The following is a 17,436-nucleotide window of genomic DNA, read 5'->3' as shown; positions in this document are numbered from 1 at the left end:
GTTTGAAGTGTCAACCAAACAAATTTTTTTAGGTATGGTGAGTGGCAAAGTTACATGGCTTGTGTCAGGTTGGATATCTTTGTATCGGAAAAATGATTTGTTTACATTCATTTTGTATGTGTATCTCTCCCTTCGATTGATATAAAAACTAGTTGAATACCCGGGCATTGCACGAGTGACTTTATTATTAAATTTGTGTACCATTATTATTATTATTATTATTATTATTATTATTATTATTATTATTATTATCGTATTATCCTTGATCTTCTTGTCATTACTATCGTATATGAATTTTTTTTCTTAATTTTCTAAAAACAATTATAATTGCCAAAATATTTTTTAAGAACTTTGTAATTGCACAAATATAGAAATATTTGTTAGAAATATATATATATATATATATATAAAATTCTGTGCTGTCATTTCCTTGATCTTCTTGTCATTACTATCGTATATGAATTTTTTTTCTTAGTTTTCTAAAAAAAATTATAATTGCCCAAATATTTTTTAAGAACTTTGTAATTGCACAAATATAGAAATATTTGTTAGAAATATATATATATATATATATTTAAAGTATTTTTTATACTATGAAAAAATATTTTTAATGGATCTTTAATACTTTGTTTATGGATTTCATATATTATTATTTTCTAAAAACAAATAAGAGATGTTAATGTTAATTGAGAAAAAAAATTTTGGATTTAAAAGAGGATCATGTTTTATCGTTCGCTGACCACGTTAAATTTCGTAGATGTCGAGCAGGGGTTTGATTTGCTTGCTGTTTTGCTGTGTATATTTATAGCTCTTTTTTGGGAGTTGCTCCATAAGATGTTGCTGGTTTGGTTTGGTTTGTTTATTTTTTGGTCTTTGATTTTTCTTGTCTTGTTGATGTTTGGCTGATATTTTTCGGGGTTGATTTTACTTTTTACTTGATTTTAAAACTATTTTTTTAGAGTAAAGTAAAACTTTCTTAATCATAAAGTGATATTAGATTGTTTGTGACATTAGGAAATTAATCAGGAGACCCTCTTTAACTCATGTATGGACATAGTTATACAAAGCTAACTTCGTTATGTAGTTTTTCACAACATTAGCGAACAACTTCACATGAACCAAACTGCAGGCAAGCAAAAACTTGACTAAGGTCCCTATAATCCTTCACAGTTACGGCAAGTGGGAGCGTGATGCCCCTCGTGATTTCCACCTGTCATGTAACAAAAGAATATGTATTTCATAAACCAGAGATGTAAACCCAATTGGATGACAAATATGGATATCCCATCTCAAGAACAGGCTCTCGACTAGCATAGAATCCAGCGTAAGGCCAAATGGGGAGCATGTTGAAGACATGATCTGACTTTAATCAACCCTTACAATTAGGCTGAAACCAACAAAGTTCATGATAGATTTTGTTCAATATTAACACTTGAATCTAAATTTTTATATTAGTTGTAGAACTGAATTAAGTAATCTCAAAAATCATGGATTGGTTAAAAATAATAATTTTTTTGAAAAATAATTCATTTTATTTTACACAAATATTATTTTTGAATAATATTTTGTTATTTGTGTGGCTTATTGGGTTTTCGTTTCTTTGTACCTCTTTCGTTGATTAGTAAATAATTTCTCTTTTGCTCTAAAAAAATTGTTTAATTTCAAAAATAAAATATTCCCTTTTGAAAAATTTTCAAAAGAAAGAAAGAAGAGTGAAAATTTATTAGATTTGTGGAATATTATTCCCTGTTCCGATCCCAGTCATATGAAGACATTAAAATTTTTGTGGAATATGATCTTAAATTGAATTAAATTCATTTGAAATCAAAGTATGATTTTTCAATTCTAATATAATGCAACTTGTATCAGTTTCATTTCCCCTATATTTTGGCAAAGCATTAGAATGGATTAAATTATGTTTTACAATTAGGAATTTCATTTGATATACATTTTTTATAAAAGTTAAATTATTAAGGAAAGGGATTGAAGTAAAATTAATAATCAAATTGGAGAAGAAGAAATTTGAAAAAAATATAACTATATCATTTACTAAAAAATTAATAAAAAGATTTAATTTTATAAAATAAAATCGCTGAAATTTTCTATTTTAAAATATTATCGAATTTGATTTTTTTAAATATTTAATATATAAGTAAAAGATTACAAAGTAAAATTAAGATTCAAAATTGATAAAAAAAATAGCAATCTTTAATTAAGAACGAATTTGAATTTGAAATTCAATCTTTTGATAGAGAAGTATGAACTAAATGTATTTTTTATTCACGAAATATGTTAAAAAAGTTAATGGAATAAGTGAATGTGTTTTAAAAGATATTCATGGTTTCATTAAAAAAATCGTTGGGTTAATATTAGGTTACAATTTTTCAAAAACTACATAGTGGTTAAAAATATTAATTTGTTGATAAATTACAAAATAGTTAGAGTAAAAATGACATAAAATATGTGCATGATTTCATAATAAATATATTATTATTTGATTAATAAGAAAATATTATTGCACAAATTCCATGAGTCTTCCATATCATCACTAATTTCGTCTTTTTTGCTCTTGAAATTTGCATCGATCTGTTGGAGCTAGCACATGAAATTTTCCAAACCCTAAAAGGTGAAGAAAAAAGGAAAATATTATTATCAGTCCACTCCCGAAGGATATTTTTACATGACAACAACCTGAAAGAATATTATAACTGGTAAAACTAAAATTAAAAAACACGATGGTGAACAGCTCTGCTAGGGTTCCATTGTCCCTAGCAGACACAGGGGCGGCGGCGGGTTCTTCTAAGGCTGGTGGCGCGGCGGCTGGCGATGGGAAAGGCAAGGACGACGACGAGGTAGGTGAGCTTGAGGAGGAGCTAGACCAAGACGTCAAAGCTGCTCCGGTGTGCAACGCAGAGCCCGACGCGTCTGGATCTGGTAAGGTGGGTTTGCTGCCTGGCGGTGTTACGGGGCACCTCGGTGCTCCAGCGGATGGCGGGTCACTCCCCCTTGCAGGTTCTGACGCTGTAGGGGCTTCTTCTGGCGTGGTTGGGCGTGCTGGCTCTGTTCTTGGAGCGGAAGGTGATGGTGATCAAGAGGGTGAGGTTCTCGGCGGCAGATTGGCGAGCTGTGACGGCGGAGCAACTCAGAGGCAGGAAGAAGGGGTTTTTCAGGGATCGGTCTTCACTCTCTTTGTTGATGGAATCTCCGACTCTGTGGATTATCACCAAATCCGAGGGCTCTTCACTCAATTTGGAAGGGTGCTCAACGTTTTCGTTCAGAGGCAAAGGAAGCTTAGGAGATTTTTCCGGTTTGGGTTTGTGAGGTTTACCTCGATGGAAGTTGCGACTCAAGCGATTACCTTTCTCAATGGTTTCCGTTTGGGTGGGTCAACTCTGTCGGTGGCGGTGGCGAAATTTTCGCGGGTTGCTGCTGCTGGTTTGGGTGAGGATGAGAAGAGAGTTCAGGGAGCGACAGTGCTCGATGGGATCTCTAAGACTACCAGGGAAGCCAAGGATTGCAGAACTTTCTCTGAGGATGAAGTCAACATGCTTGTTGGGCTACCTAGGGATGGCTCACCGTCTTGTTGCTTCCATCCCATTGTGCTCTTCCCTGAAATTTCTTCTTGCAGGGTTGATGATGTTCTGGAGCTTGAAGAGGGTATGACGCTGTCTTGCGGCGATACAAGCCATGAAGATTTGAGAGCCTCAAGCCGTATCTGTGTTGATTCTTCTGATATGGGGGTTTCCCACGGTTCTGGTTGCTTTCCTTTGGCCCAGGATCAAGTGAAATTTCCTAAGCCCAGGGGAAGACCTAGGAAAGCTAAGAAAGGAGAAATCAAGAAGAAGGAGAAGATGCAGCTGAAGAATTGGACAAGCGGGACTACGAGAGCAGAAGATGCGGCTGAAGTTACAAAACCGATAGGGAAGGAGCTTATGGTGTTGCCGGCAGAGCGGTCAGAGCCTTACGACATCTTGACTAGGACGCGGAGCGCAATCTTGATGGGTAAGCGCCTAGGTATGACGTTCGATTGCACGGATGGTGTTGCTGAGTACCAGATTGCAGCTCAGATCCGTGCGCGCGCGTTAGCCTTCTTAGGTCTGTACATGGAGAGCTTTAGGGAGTTGGTTTTGGTTTTTTGGGGGTCTTGAGGGCTTTTTGGATGTCCCTGGCTTTTTAGGCTTTTTGGTTGGTCTTGGTTGCTTTTGCAGGTTTGGTTGGTGCTTTGGGCGGGTGGGGTTGTTGTGGGCTTGACTATTTTTTGATCTCTTTTGAGGAGGTTGTATATCCTTGACATTTCCTTATCAATCAATTTATATTTTGCTTTTTCGAAAAAAATAAGTGGTAAAACTCTATATATATATTTTTTTTAACTTAAAACTCTATATATAATACTGAGTAGTTAACACAATTATATTTAGAGAGATTCGAAATCCAATTATCTGCATAAACTGGAATACGCCCACGTCATTGTAACTGCAAGCTTGATGGTATTGAAAGAGAGTTTTGATATAAATATATGAATAAGGAAAAAATGGATGCGAATAAATAAAATTGATTATATTGTGTGTTTTATTTTTTTAACATTGAAAAAATAAATTGCACCGCTTAGAAATTAATTCCTAAAAATTCTTGGACCTCCCTCATCCAACTCATATGTACTCTTATGTGTTTTATTTAATTGATAAAAGAAATGTGCGATTAGTAGTTAAAAAACTTGCAAAAATGCTGGAAATACAAATGAGAAATTAATCTGAGAAAAAAAGAAAGAGTGTAGGGGGCAAAAAGACTAGATTTAGCAATGTTTGGAAATTCTGTAGTTCAACCAGAGTTAATTTTGTGCGAAGTAGTTGGAGAAAAGTTATGTTTAGTAATTTTTATGGATAGAATTAGTTTTGAATTAATTGAAAGCAAAGGCAAACACATTTTGAGAAGGGAGTGGAAGGGGATGACTTTGATTCCTTATCTGCAACCGTATATATGATTCTTGGTATCCATTTCAATCAATGAGCGTTGTGGATTTGATTTTTAGTAGGGTCTCTTATAGAGTTAAATATATTTTAGTCCTTGACTTATATATCATATTCTAAAAGGGTCTCTGGTAAAAAAAATCTATAATTTTTAATACCTGGAAAAATTTGTTAGATTAAAAATAGTATTTATGACGTCATAAATTCTTTTTGAAATATTTTTTACTCAATCACCAGCCCATGTGGCAATCGTAATGATGTAAGTGTTCATGTGTAGTTCTCATATCAATTTTAGTCATTCAAATTTCTCTATCATCATGTTTAATCCTTCTCCATTTTGAGGAGAGATGGATGTTCGAGAGAAGATGGAGGAGGAGAGGAGTGAGAGATTTGGGGGAGAGGAAAGAGAATGTTTGAGTGTGGTAGTTCGCTGGATAAATGATTGGAGAAGGGGTGATGGGTCGGAAGAGGAAGAGGAAGAAGAGGGGAAAATGAAGAAGGACTAAAATTGATGATACAGAATTTTAAAGGACTAAATCTGATGTGAAAATTACACGCGAACACTTATATCTGACTAGGATAGTCATATGGTGGCTGGGAACAAAATTTCAAAATTGATTTATGACCCTTATAAAAGGCTTTCAGTTTGTGTTCCCTTTTTTCAGAACTGTTTTAGATTTATGACTCCTTGAATTCCACATCTCACCGTGGGTCCCGCGGTTACCTTGATTCCCTTACTTCGTAATTTCTTGCAAGTTGACTCCACGATGATCCCTAGGATTTGCGCCCTTAAACTTATGGCTTTTTCTTTTTCTTATTCACAGTCATCCATTCTCCAAACAACTCCACATCAATCACCTCCACTGGTTTCTCTGTCAGTTTCGGTGCCCTCATATTTGCCTCTTTATCATTATTGTGAAAATTCCTCATAGTCGTGTCATTAACTTTCATTAATTCATTTGAGGTAATAGCGGCGACTGTTACGGGTATGGACCCTCACCTGTGTGAGTTGTAGTCTTTGCCGCTATCTGTGACTCCTCTGTTCGGCTTTGATTGGACACCTTCGCCGACAAAAATGGAGCTGAAGTGAGTTTTTACTGAATTTCAAAACCGTTTTAGCCTGTTTTTTAAAACCACAAAATATAGTTTTGTGATTATGGTTTTTAGTTTCAATAACATGTAACTTCATCACCATCACGTTGCTGCCTACCACCACCATCATCATAACGACCACAAGGTAACATCCCCCTCCCCCTCCACCACCACCGCCACCACAACCACCTCAACTACCACCACTGCGTTAGTACCACAACCACTACCACCTCCACTAGCGTCACCACCCACTGTTACCACCCACCACCGTCACCACCACCACCACCATCCTCCACACCGCCACCACCTCAACTTGCATACACCAATAGTCCCACCGTCGCCACCACCACCTCCTCCTCCATCGCCACCACTGCCACCACCACTTCCACCTCCGTAACCAATGCAGATCCATTGCAAAAACTACCTCCATCACCGCCAAAATCACCACGTCACTGCCACCACCATCATTGTCACGACCACCAACACTACTAGAAAAAGTACTTTTAACATCGGTTATTTCTGACTTTCCACATCGGTTTGCATCCGATGTAAAAAAAGGTGATCTGGTATGTCCTCAACTTTTCACATCGGTTATACAACCAATGTGGTAAGTACTTTTTTACATCAGTTATTTGGTATAACCGATGTGAAATATACACATTTTACATCGGGTGAGACATAAACACCGTTGTGAAAAATAGACATTTTACAACGGTTTTCTTTGAAACCGATGTTAAAAAGCAAATGAAAAAGGAAAAAAAACATTTTACAGCGGTTTATATGCACAACCGCTGTAAAATGTACACATTTCACATCAGTTATTTTGCCAACCGATGTGAAATATAGACATTTCACATCGGTTCTCTTGCCAACCGATGTGAATTCTTTTTTTTTTTGCACCTTCTTAAATTGGCTACAAATTCTTTCCTAGTCATGTGCTTCATCTCTTCAGGCTCATTTTCATAAGTGCATTGAGTATTTAAGAAGCAGTAGATACATAAAGTAATCACAGTTACTATGTTTTTTTTTACAACAAAAGAGATCTTTATTTCATCATAATCAAAGGTTACTGGGAACAATCCCTCCCAGTTGGGACAGAACACAACAACAAAACTAGAGAAATCTGAAACAAAACAGCTAGAACAACAAGAAGATGGAAAGAAACTAAACAAACGGAAACATACAAACAATATAGCCAAAGATAAAACTAAAACTAAGACTAGAAGAAAATCTAAAAACAAGAAGATAGAAGGAAGCATCTACAATCTGCACAAAGTAATGCATCATACCACATGGCAATTTTAAGTGCAGAAACAACATCGTACGTATTTCTCATGCTTCCAAAAAAGACCAGATAATGATTCCTTGGAGACTCAATCCTCTTAATCCAGTAAATTCTAGAAACATGCTGCTTCTATCTGCAATTATGCAGCAAAAATATACCAATCACGATGTATTCCTCACATAATTAACAGCAAGTTGTAATTATGGGATTTTTCCATAGCCATAGAAACACATCACAGTTACTATCTTATGGTTCAAGCTACATAAATTAAATACATAGGAAACATTTGACTTTTCTAAATAATTTAATTTTCCCTGCTTTTTGTTCCTTCTATTTTGTACTGTTACAACTTACAAGTCTGAACTGGAAGCATAGGTAAGACATTTTCCAAACAAGAGAACTGTGCAAGTTCCAGAAACCTTACAGGGAAATATATGTGAGTTGTTGGACCCTAATACTTGAGTGCAACTAAGTCATAAACCCTTGCTGATAACGAGAACACCTGCATTCAAGTAAACTGGACAATGACCTTAGAGTTCTACAAGACCAAACACCTAATTCCAACAGATTCATACCAAAAATCACAGGTTTCATTAGAAAAACACTGACTTACACCAAGTGGAATAGTCTCAAGTTTCAAATATTCAAATTTGATCTAAATTTATAATTCTAATCAAATGGCATATATGGCTAAATTATGTTGTGTCATGGGTCTCATGTTTTGATAAAAAAATGGTATAATAGTCTCAAGAGCACATAAGAACCTGGAGTTTTGACACATTGCATTAGCATAGATGTTACCTTGAAATTACATAAGACAAATATCTCACTTGCTTTCGATTCCAATCATATTGGTGCGAAGCAATGCCAGGCGCAAACTGAAGCAACACATAACCCTCCCTAGATATTTTGAATGCCCTTGACTGCTGAATGGAGACATTAAAACACTAAACCGATGGACAAAATAAATAAATGAAAGTAGATAAAGACCCCTACTAAGAACTGCGGCATGAGTACTCCTCTCTAACCATCACGTATTCATTGCATTTATCATATACAGTACAGTAGGAGTGATGTTTAAAATTGAATCATAAAAAAAAATTATAACGGTCATCCAGTGTCAATAGATACACTTCTAGCTGCAATAGTACTGATAACATAATTTCTATACAAAGAATGCTAAAATTCATGTATCAACTCTCAATTACAAGTGTCTTTGTGAGCATGATTACGAGAAAAAGCTTGAGCATCTCTCAGGCTTCCTATAATCTCCACATCAATGGGTTCTCCAAAGGTTTCTTTTTAGGGTTAAGCGTCATATTGGTCCCTGTCTTTGTGTCGCCGTCTAAACCAGGTCCCTCCCCGGAAAATTTATTGATCTGGGTCCTCGTTTCTGAAATGTTTTTGGGGCAGATCCTCGCCGGAGGGCGGAGCTCCGGCGAGTGCATGTGTGGCATGCTGACTAGCTTTAATGAAGTGATGTGGAATTAAAAAATAAATAAAAATTCAAAAATAAATTACACCTCAGGTTTTTAAACATAATTAACATAATCCTAATTAAACCCTAACTTGATTAACCAAAACTAATTCCCCCCCCCCAAACTTAACCCAATTCACCTCACTTAACCCAAATTCCCAATTCCCAAATCAATCTGAAGATTCACACCAAAGAACCCTAATTTTCCTTCTTCCTCTAACGTTCTTCATCGACTTCTCCGTCGCTGGCCGTGTTCGCCGGTTGTCTTCGCCGGTCGTTCTTGCCACTCGTTGAAGCGTCTATTGCTGGTGCTTGTTCGAAGTAAGTTTTGTTATTCCTCTACTCTTCAATCTCTTTTTGTTTTGATCTTGTTCTGTCCTTGTTCTTCGATAGTGTTCTTCGATAGTTGTTTGGGGTTTTGGTTTTGGGTTTTGGTTTTGGTTTTGAGTTTGGGTTTGGATTTGAGTTTTAGGTTTGGGTTTCGGTTTGGGTTTGGGTTTTGGGTATCGTGGTTGCTATATTTGCAGGGTTATGTGGTTGCTAAATTTGGGTTTCATGATTTCTATATTAACATGCTTCAGTTTTTGTTTATGTGGTTGATAAATTTGGTATTTCGCAGGATGGTGTTTACTTTGATTGTGCGACATGGTGGTTGGTTTGGAAGTGCTCCTTACTGGCATTACTTTGGTGGTGGCAGAACTAAGTTCCATGATCTTGACGAGGATAATTGGTCGTTCTCTAAGACTGTGGAAATTGTCAAAGGACTTGGCTACAAGGAGTTTGATTTACTGTGGTTTACTGCTGAGGATGCTGCCAGACATGTTTCCAGGAATTACAAAACAGATATGGATGCTGTGGAGTTGGCTAAGTATGCAGCTGGAAATGATTGGGGTGAAGTTTACATATTTGTGGACAATCTATCCTCAGACCTCCCCCCTGTGCATGCACCAAAGTCCTTATTTGAAGACCCTCCCACTCTACATACTGCAGTAAAAGAAAAGAAGATAGATGCTATGAAGAAAGTTAAACTGGAGAAACTGAAGGTGAGAAAGTCACATCGGTTGCAAGCAATGATGAGACAGGCAAAAACTCAGGGCCCTCCTGAAGTTGTAGTTTTATCTGATGATGACCAATTTGATAATGAAATTGAAATGCTGGAAAAAGAAGATGACTGGTTGGAAGCTGATCTCCCTGAAACTACTGAATATGTTCTCCCTGAGCCAACTATTCTCCCTGAATCTGTTGTGGTGCCTGAAGTTATTACTCCTGATGTTGTGGTGCATGAAGTTGTTACTCATGATGTTCTGGTGCATGAAGTCGTTACCCCTGATGTTGTGGTGCCTGAAATTATTGTTCCTGAAGTAGTAGATGGGGTGAATGGTGAATTGGTTGTTGATGGTAACCAGGAAGACCAAAATGAGGACTCTGATGTTTCTGTAGAAGTTGATAGGCTCTATGACAGTGATGAAGAAAAGGATTTAGAAAATGGGGAGGTTACAAACCCAGGATTTGCTGAGGCTGAGACCCTACTGAATGAGCACATTGCCCAAATGCTTCAACAAACTGGTGGTAATGGGGATATTGGTGATAGGGGAAATGTTTCAGATTTAGATGGAGGCTATGTGAGTGAGGACCTTGAGAGTGTCCCCACTGATAGTGATCATGAAGACATTCCTAGGAGAAGGTTTGAAAGATTCAGAAAGGATGACATGGGCCCGGATTTCAAATTCAGACTGGGTATGGACTTCATATCACTTACACAATTCAAAGATGCCCTCACTGACTACTATGTGAACAATAACAGAGAATTTAAATTCCTGAAGAATGACAGTAAGAGATGTAGGGTGGGATGCAGGAGTGATGGCTGTCCATTTCTGATGTTATGCAGTCAGGTTGGAAACAAACAGACTTATAGAATCAAAACTCTAAAGGGATAGCACACATGTGCTAGGGTTTTTGATAATAAGTCTGCCAGTGTTAGATGGGTGAAGAAACAATTGTTGAACAAAATTAGGACTGTAAACAAAATTAGCACAAATGAGATTGTTGATGACTTCAGGGTAAATCTTGGGACTGGAATTACTAGATACAGAGCTTGGAAAGGTAAGCAGTTGGCAACTGAGGAGGTTGATGGAGCTACTGAGATGCAGTATACTTTGCTATGGAGATTCAGCAATGAGTTGAGAAGAAGGGATGCAGGTAACACATGCAAGATGAACTTTGTAACACCAAGAGATAGCTTGCATCCTAGGTTTAGTAGATTTTATATGTGCTTGGAAGGGTGTAAGAGAGGGTTTCTAAGGGGATGTAGGCCATTCATTGGCTTGGATGGATGCCATCTGAAAACTAAACATGGAAGGATCCTTTTGTCAGCTGTTGCTCGTGATGCAAATGAGGAATACTTCCCTCTTGCATTTGCTGTGGTTGAATCTGAAAACAAGGATAGTTGGAGGTGGTTTATGGAGTTGTTGATGAGCGACATTAACCCTACAAGGTCAAGAAGATGAGTCTTTATCTCAGACCAACAAAAGGTAAATGTATATATTCTCATGTTCTTTCTCTTACAATTAAAACATAGCTTTAATGGTGATAATCTAATTGACTGTCTTGTGTTATGTCATCATGGCAGGGTTTGATGGAAGTCTTCAAAGAAGAGTTGCTGCAAGGTTCTGATCACAGGCTGTGTGTGAGGCATTTGTATGCAAATTTAAAGACCAAGTTTGGTGGTGGAGTTCTTTTAAGGGACTTAATGATGGCAGCAGCAAAAGCTACACATGAAGAAGCATGGAGGGAGAAAATGCAGCTCATTAAGGAGAAGAATATGCTTGCCTATGAATGGTTGATGGAGAAACCAACATCTTCCTAGTGCAGGCATGCATTTAGCATTTATCCAAAGTGTGATGTCATAATGAACAATCTCTCGGAGTCATTCAATGCAGCTATTATTTTGGCTAGAGACAAACCTATTCTCACCATGATGGAGTGGATTAGGACATATGTAATGGGGAGGTTTCCAAAACAAATGGAGAAGATGAACAAGTGGACTGGTCAGATTATGCCCAAGCCACTCAAAAGAATTTCATTTGAGGTGGGAAAGAGCAAGAATTGGTTTCCTAAGCAAGTGGGAGAAATGAAGTTTGAAGTTCGCCATGCTTTTACTTTGGAGAGACATGTTGTAAACTTGAGGGATAGGACATGCTGTTGCAGGTTCTGGGAGATCAATGGCTTTCCTTGCAGGCATGCAGTATGTGGAATTAACTTCAAGGGCTATGATCCAAAGAGCTATGTTGATGACTGTTATAAGAGAGGTGCTTTCAGGGCTACTTATGAACATGAAATAACTGCCATACCTGGCCCTAACCAATGGGTTGTGACACCAAATGACCCTGAGTGCATTCTGCCACCACTGTTTAAAAGAGGTGCAGGGAGACCCAAAAAATTGAGAAGGAGGGACCCATATGATGACCCTAATCCAAACAAATTGAAGAGAGGAGGTGCTTTTGTGAGGTGTAGCAGGTGCAACCAGTATGGACACAATAGGAAAGGCTGCAAGAACCCAGTTGAAGAAGACATAAATGAAGCAGAGATTGATGCACAGTTTAATGCAGCACTGGATCAATATATGGAGGCTGATACACAACAGGTCACTGCAGCAACTGCAACTCCAGTTGATGAAGTCCTGGATTCTCAAGCTGTTGATGGAACAGAGCAACCAACATCTGGACAGAATAAAGCAAAGGTATTAACACTAAACCCTATTACATATTGTTAGTTTAAAATGTTGTAGTTGCAGCTTTTAATATGTTGCATCTTGTTTATTGAAACAGAAAAAAGGGGTTAGGAAATGCAGTTTGTGCAAACAATATGGTCACTATAGGACAAGCTGTAAGAAATACCCCAAGGAAACCCAAAATGAAACTTCTCTTCCTGGTGTTGTGATAAGGGAACCAATTACTGCTAGTGTTCATGTCCCTCAGAATACTGGAAAGCAGGTATTTCCTTCACCTATGAAAACCATGAAGTTTAAGACTGCAATTCTCAAATCTGTTGTTTAAGTTTCTCTTACATATCTTTCAGAAAGAAAAGGTACCTGAAATTCCCAGATCTGTTGATGATACCTGCATTAAAAGAAAATACATAGATGCACTGATTGATGAGAATGGAGGTGCAAGCACTTCATGTTCTGTTGTTGAAAATCCTCAAGTTGGCATCTCAGATCCAGTTCATGTGGCAGATGCAGGACATAACATGGAGATAATAGAGGAGCAAGCTGGAGAGCATATCCCAACACAGTGTAGTGTTGTGCTTGACAACACCCTTGGAGGTTCAAGTTGACTAATCATCGGATGAAGGGATAACTTTAATGGAGTTGGAATCTTTTTTTTTTTTCAAAAGCACCAAATGACAACATGGCCACTAGGGTCAATTTTTTTTGTAATATTTAGGGAGTGGGGATTTGTGGACCACAGTACTATGCCCACTTGCTTTTGTTATTATAAGTGCTTTTATGTTGTTTTGTATGATGTCTTACTATGGTCCAGTATGTTGTCTTACTATGGTCCAAACAACAAGTTGATGTTTAAGTCATCCTTATGTATTCATGTTGAAGTTATGTTGAAGTTTAACTTCATGGTTTAAGTTCATATTGATGTTTCAGTTCATGTTTAAGTCCTTATGCTATTTTTTCTTTCATGTTAAATGTGTATGGTAAAGGAAGCAGGAATGAGACATAAATGAGACACAACAACTATTCTTGCATTTCATTAACTTCAATTCATGCTACACCAACCCAAGATTCAAAGCAAAGCCACTACTTCAATTCAAGGCCAGAAATACAAACAACCTTCCAAACACTAACTCAAACAAGTTGAACAATTCCCTAACACAAAACAACTACCCAAAACAGAATACAATTCAAACCCTTGAAAAATTTCAACCCTTAAAACTCTTGTAATACATAAACACCAGAACTGAGACTATCCAAGAAATCAGAGCAATCAAACGTGCAACATTCTTCTGAAATGTCTCACATTCAAGCTTCTTCTTCAACTTCTTCATCTTCTTCTTCAAATCAGGTTCAGGGACCACAGAGTTGGATGAATTGCCACTCTCAAAATTGGCAGAATCAGCCTCTACATGCCTGGGCTGTCTTTCTTCAACAGGATCATCAATCCAAAAAAAGAAATCACATGTGCCTGGTAACTGCAGCAACCAAGCTAGGTGTTAGGAAAGTGATTAAAAATTGAATTTCAATTTAAAAATCTCAAAAATCTGGGTTCATTCGAGTACCAAACTTACATGCCAATTTCTGCATCTCAGAAATCTCCTACTTGGGTTGATTGGAGTACCAGCAGTGTAAAGGATGAGAGGAAGGCCACATTCACATTTTTCCCTTGAACCTGCAGACCGTGACCCTTGCCTAGAACGAGAGGACGAAGCAGTAGAACCATTCAAATCAGAACCATCCATGCTATGACCTGCAGTGAAGATGTCGAACCAAAACGAGAAGAAGAGCAACCAGATGAGGAAGAACGACCAGAGGAAGAAGAATCACTAGAGGAAGAAGAGGAACGATGAAGAACAGAGAGAGGATAAAAGGAGAAGAAGAACCCTAAATCTTCAGATTGATTTGGGAATTGGGAATTTGGGTTAAGTGAGGTGAATTGGGTTAAGTTTGGGGGGGGGGATTAGTTTTGGTTAATCAAGTTAGGGTTTAATTAGGATTATGTTAATTATTTTTAAAAACCTGAGGTGTAATTTATTTTTGAATTTTTATTTATTTTTTAATTCCACATCACTTCATTAAAGCTAGTCTGCATGCCACACATGCACTCGCCGGAGCTCCGCCCTCCGGCCAGGATCTGCCCCAAAAACATTTCAGAAACGATGACCCAGATCAATAAATTTTCCGGGGAGGGACCTGGTTCAGACGGCGACACAAAGACAGGGACCAATATGACGCTTTTAAGCCAGCGGGTGAGTATATCACATAAACACTTGAGCATCTTTCAGGCTTCCTAACAGGCAAGCACAACATACACATTGCTCTTCTTAACTTTATCAACAAGTATCAAGTACTATATAGAACCAAATATACAGATACATGTCTCAGAAAAGCATAGGGATGCCTTTACACAAGCCTACCCTTCCAGCAACAAATCCAGAATTTGTTCAGATCATACACATGTTTTCCAGCTAAAAGAAACTAGCCATGATTCTTAGCAGTTCTAGAAATAACTCTCACACACAACTCTCTTCGAATAACCACCACTTTTATCTCTCTTCAAAAAATCATTCTCTAAAAAACCTTTCCATGCAAACAAAAAAACCTATTTCCAGAACATCTTAGTCAGTTAACTAGCTAGGAAAAAAGAAAGGAATTCAAAGTGAGCAGTTAAACAAACAAGCAAATTAGAAATTAAGATCACTGAAAATGAATATTACTATCCATCATATATTACAATCTTTACGGAAATCATCAATGAACTTAAAGGGTGATAGAAAAGTACCTTCTTTATTAATGCAGTCCCCTTCTCACTAACATAAATACCATCAAGAAACTTCCTGATATCCTTGTTCTTAACATGGCATTTCTGTAACAAAAACAACAAAATAACCAAAATTAAAATCCAAGCAAGACAAAAATTAGACAACAACAAAGTCAGGCATTAGCATGTATCCATAGAATGAAAAAAAATTGTACCTGATTGATAAGGGCACATGACCTAGAAACAAGCTCAATGTCATTTCCATCGAAAACCAACTCATCCTTCACCTTCTCAGATCGCACAATGGAAACTCCATCGAGCATATCCACTTTCCTCACCTAATCACACAATGACAAAATCCATAGTTCAATTAATCAACAAGAAAAATCAGACTTGAATTACCCAACTAAACGAACAAACGAATGCAAAATTAAATGACTTGAAAAAAAGCACATTATTGACACAAATGCATAGTTCAAAGTTAATAAAAAATAAAAAATTATCAGCACTTAACCAGTTAAACAAACAAGCAAATGAGAAACTAAGATGACTGAAAATGAACATTGTTATCTGACCCATATACCAATCTTAACGGAAATCATCAAAGGAGTTGAACATAGGGTTTAGGGTGAACGAAAAGTAGAAAGCTATGGATCTTGATGCCCTTGTTGTGATTAGTGATGCTAGCATTGATGGGAAAATGGGCATAGACGAGCCTCATCTTGTGGGTACCGAACCAGGCCTCGATCTTGAGCTTCTTCTTGCCGTTCTCGTCTGTGATGAGTTGGAAATCGCCGCGAGGGCCTTCACGTCGTCGGGGATGTCCATGGTCAGATTTGACAAACCTCTGAAATTGTTGAGCGAGGGAGAGGCGGTCGACGGCGGAGAGGAGGAAGAAGAGGGTTTTGGATTAGGGCAGCAACCCTCTGAATCTGAATCAGAACTCGTTCGCGTCATCGTTGTTGGTGTGGCCAACTATCGCGGGCCACTCGGGCGGATTAGGCGAGGATTAGAGGAGGAGCTAGGGAAGGCGAGGGCGACGCCGATGGAGAGCTTCAGAGAATCGGTGGTCTAAGAGAATTGGTGTTTAGGTCCTGAAAGCAAATTAGGGAGTCAGTGTTTGTTTGTATATTTCTGATATCTTGAAAGACTTTTCCCAACGGTTATAAAACCACTGATGTTAAATATATTTCATCAAAATTTCAAAAATGCCACCGTGTTTAGATTTTACATCGGTTATTGTTTTCACCGTTGTAAAAAAGTCTTTACTAATTATTTTTCACATCAGACATATTTGCAACTGATGTGAAAACTATCATAAAAGTTCACTATAATTTCAATATTGCCACCGTGTTATTTTTCACATCAGGTATTTCATCCACCGTTATGAAAACCCTTATGTGAAAAGTCATTTTTCTAGTAGTGCAAGTAACATCTTCCCTCCACCACCACAACCTGCACCTCCACCGTCACCACCACCGCTACAGGCGTTGGCACCACCACCCTCACTATGACCTCCAATGGCATCACTACCCCCACCACAACCATTTTTGCCACCTCCACCATCACTACCATCCTCCACCCCCAAAATCTCCACTGTCATCGTCACTAGTTAACATCGAAACTCTACCACCACTGTGGCCTAACTCCTCCATTATAATTTCATCGCTATCTTTCATTGTCGTAAATTCACAAAATTGATAATTGTTGTGATTATTGTGGACTTACAAAGTTGTCAAATTTTTTAAAATTGAAAATTTCAAAAAACAAAACTGAAAACTAGTTTTGGATTTTAAAAATTTCAAAACATAAAATTAAAAACCACTCCGAACGAGGCCTAAATATTTTAAAGTGCGTTTGCTTCATCTTAGTTTAAAAAATAATAATTTTTTCAGCTTATTTATAAAATTTTAAGATGTTTGTTTCAGTTTTTTTTAAAAAAGATGAAATAAAATTATTTGATAAACTATTTTTATTAGCATATAAAGAAAATATATTACGGTAGATGAGAGGTAAGATAAAAATAGAAGTGATTTTAATTGGTGTGACCAAACACAAAACAACTTATGTTTTTTTATATCTCCAAGAGTTAATCTATTTTGTAGACATTTAAAAGTAATTATTTTA

The 17,436-nt window shown here is 37.4% G+C and overlaps 2 protein-coding genes across 2 annotated transcripts; both read right to left on the bottom strand.

Moving 5' to 3' along the window:
* Window positions 1-13,753: 13,753 nt before the first annotated feature.
* LOC130719180 (uncharacterized) lies at window positions 13,754-14,290 on the bottom strand. The gene is made up of 2 exons (XM_057569817.1): window positions 14,120-14,290; window positions 13,754-14,023 (listed from the first exon to the last, which is right to left on the bottom strand). The coding sequence occupies exons 1-2, from the start codon at window positions 14,288-14,290 to the stop codon at window positions 13,754-13,756; spliced, it is 441 nt and encodes a 146-aa protein (XP_057425800.1).
* A 548-nt stretch (window positions 14,291-14,838) lies between these two features.
* On the bottom strand, window positions 14,839-16,912 carry LOC130719179 (60S ribosomal protein L9-like). The gene is made up of 5 exons (XM_057569816.1): window positions 16,765-16,912; window positions 15,944-16,113; window positions 15,525-15,647; window positions 15,283-15,414; window positions 14,839-14,898 (listed from the first exon to the last, which is right to left on the bottom strand). Exons 1-5 carry the CDS (start codon window positions 16,910-16,912, stop codon window positions 14,839-14,841), a joined length of 633 nt encoding a protein of 210 aa, XP_057425799.1.
* Window positions 16,913-17,436: the final 524 nt, after the last annotated feature.

Source organism: Lotus japonicus, chromosome 5 (genome assembly GCF_012489685.1).
Source record: "Lotus japonicus ecotype B-129 chromosome 5, LjGifu_v1.2".
NCBI lineage: Eukaryota > Viridiplantae > Streptophyta > Magnoliopsida > Fabales > Fabaceae > Lotus > Lotus japonicus.
Note: the sequence above shows the minus strand (reverse complement) of the source record. Positions and strands in the feature narration are given on the sequence as shown.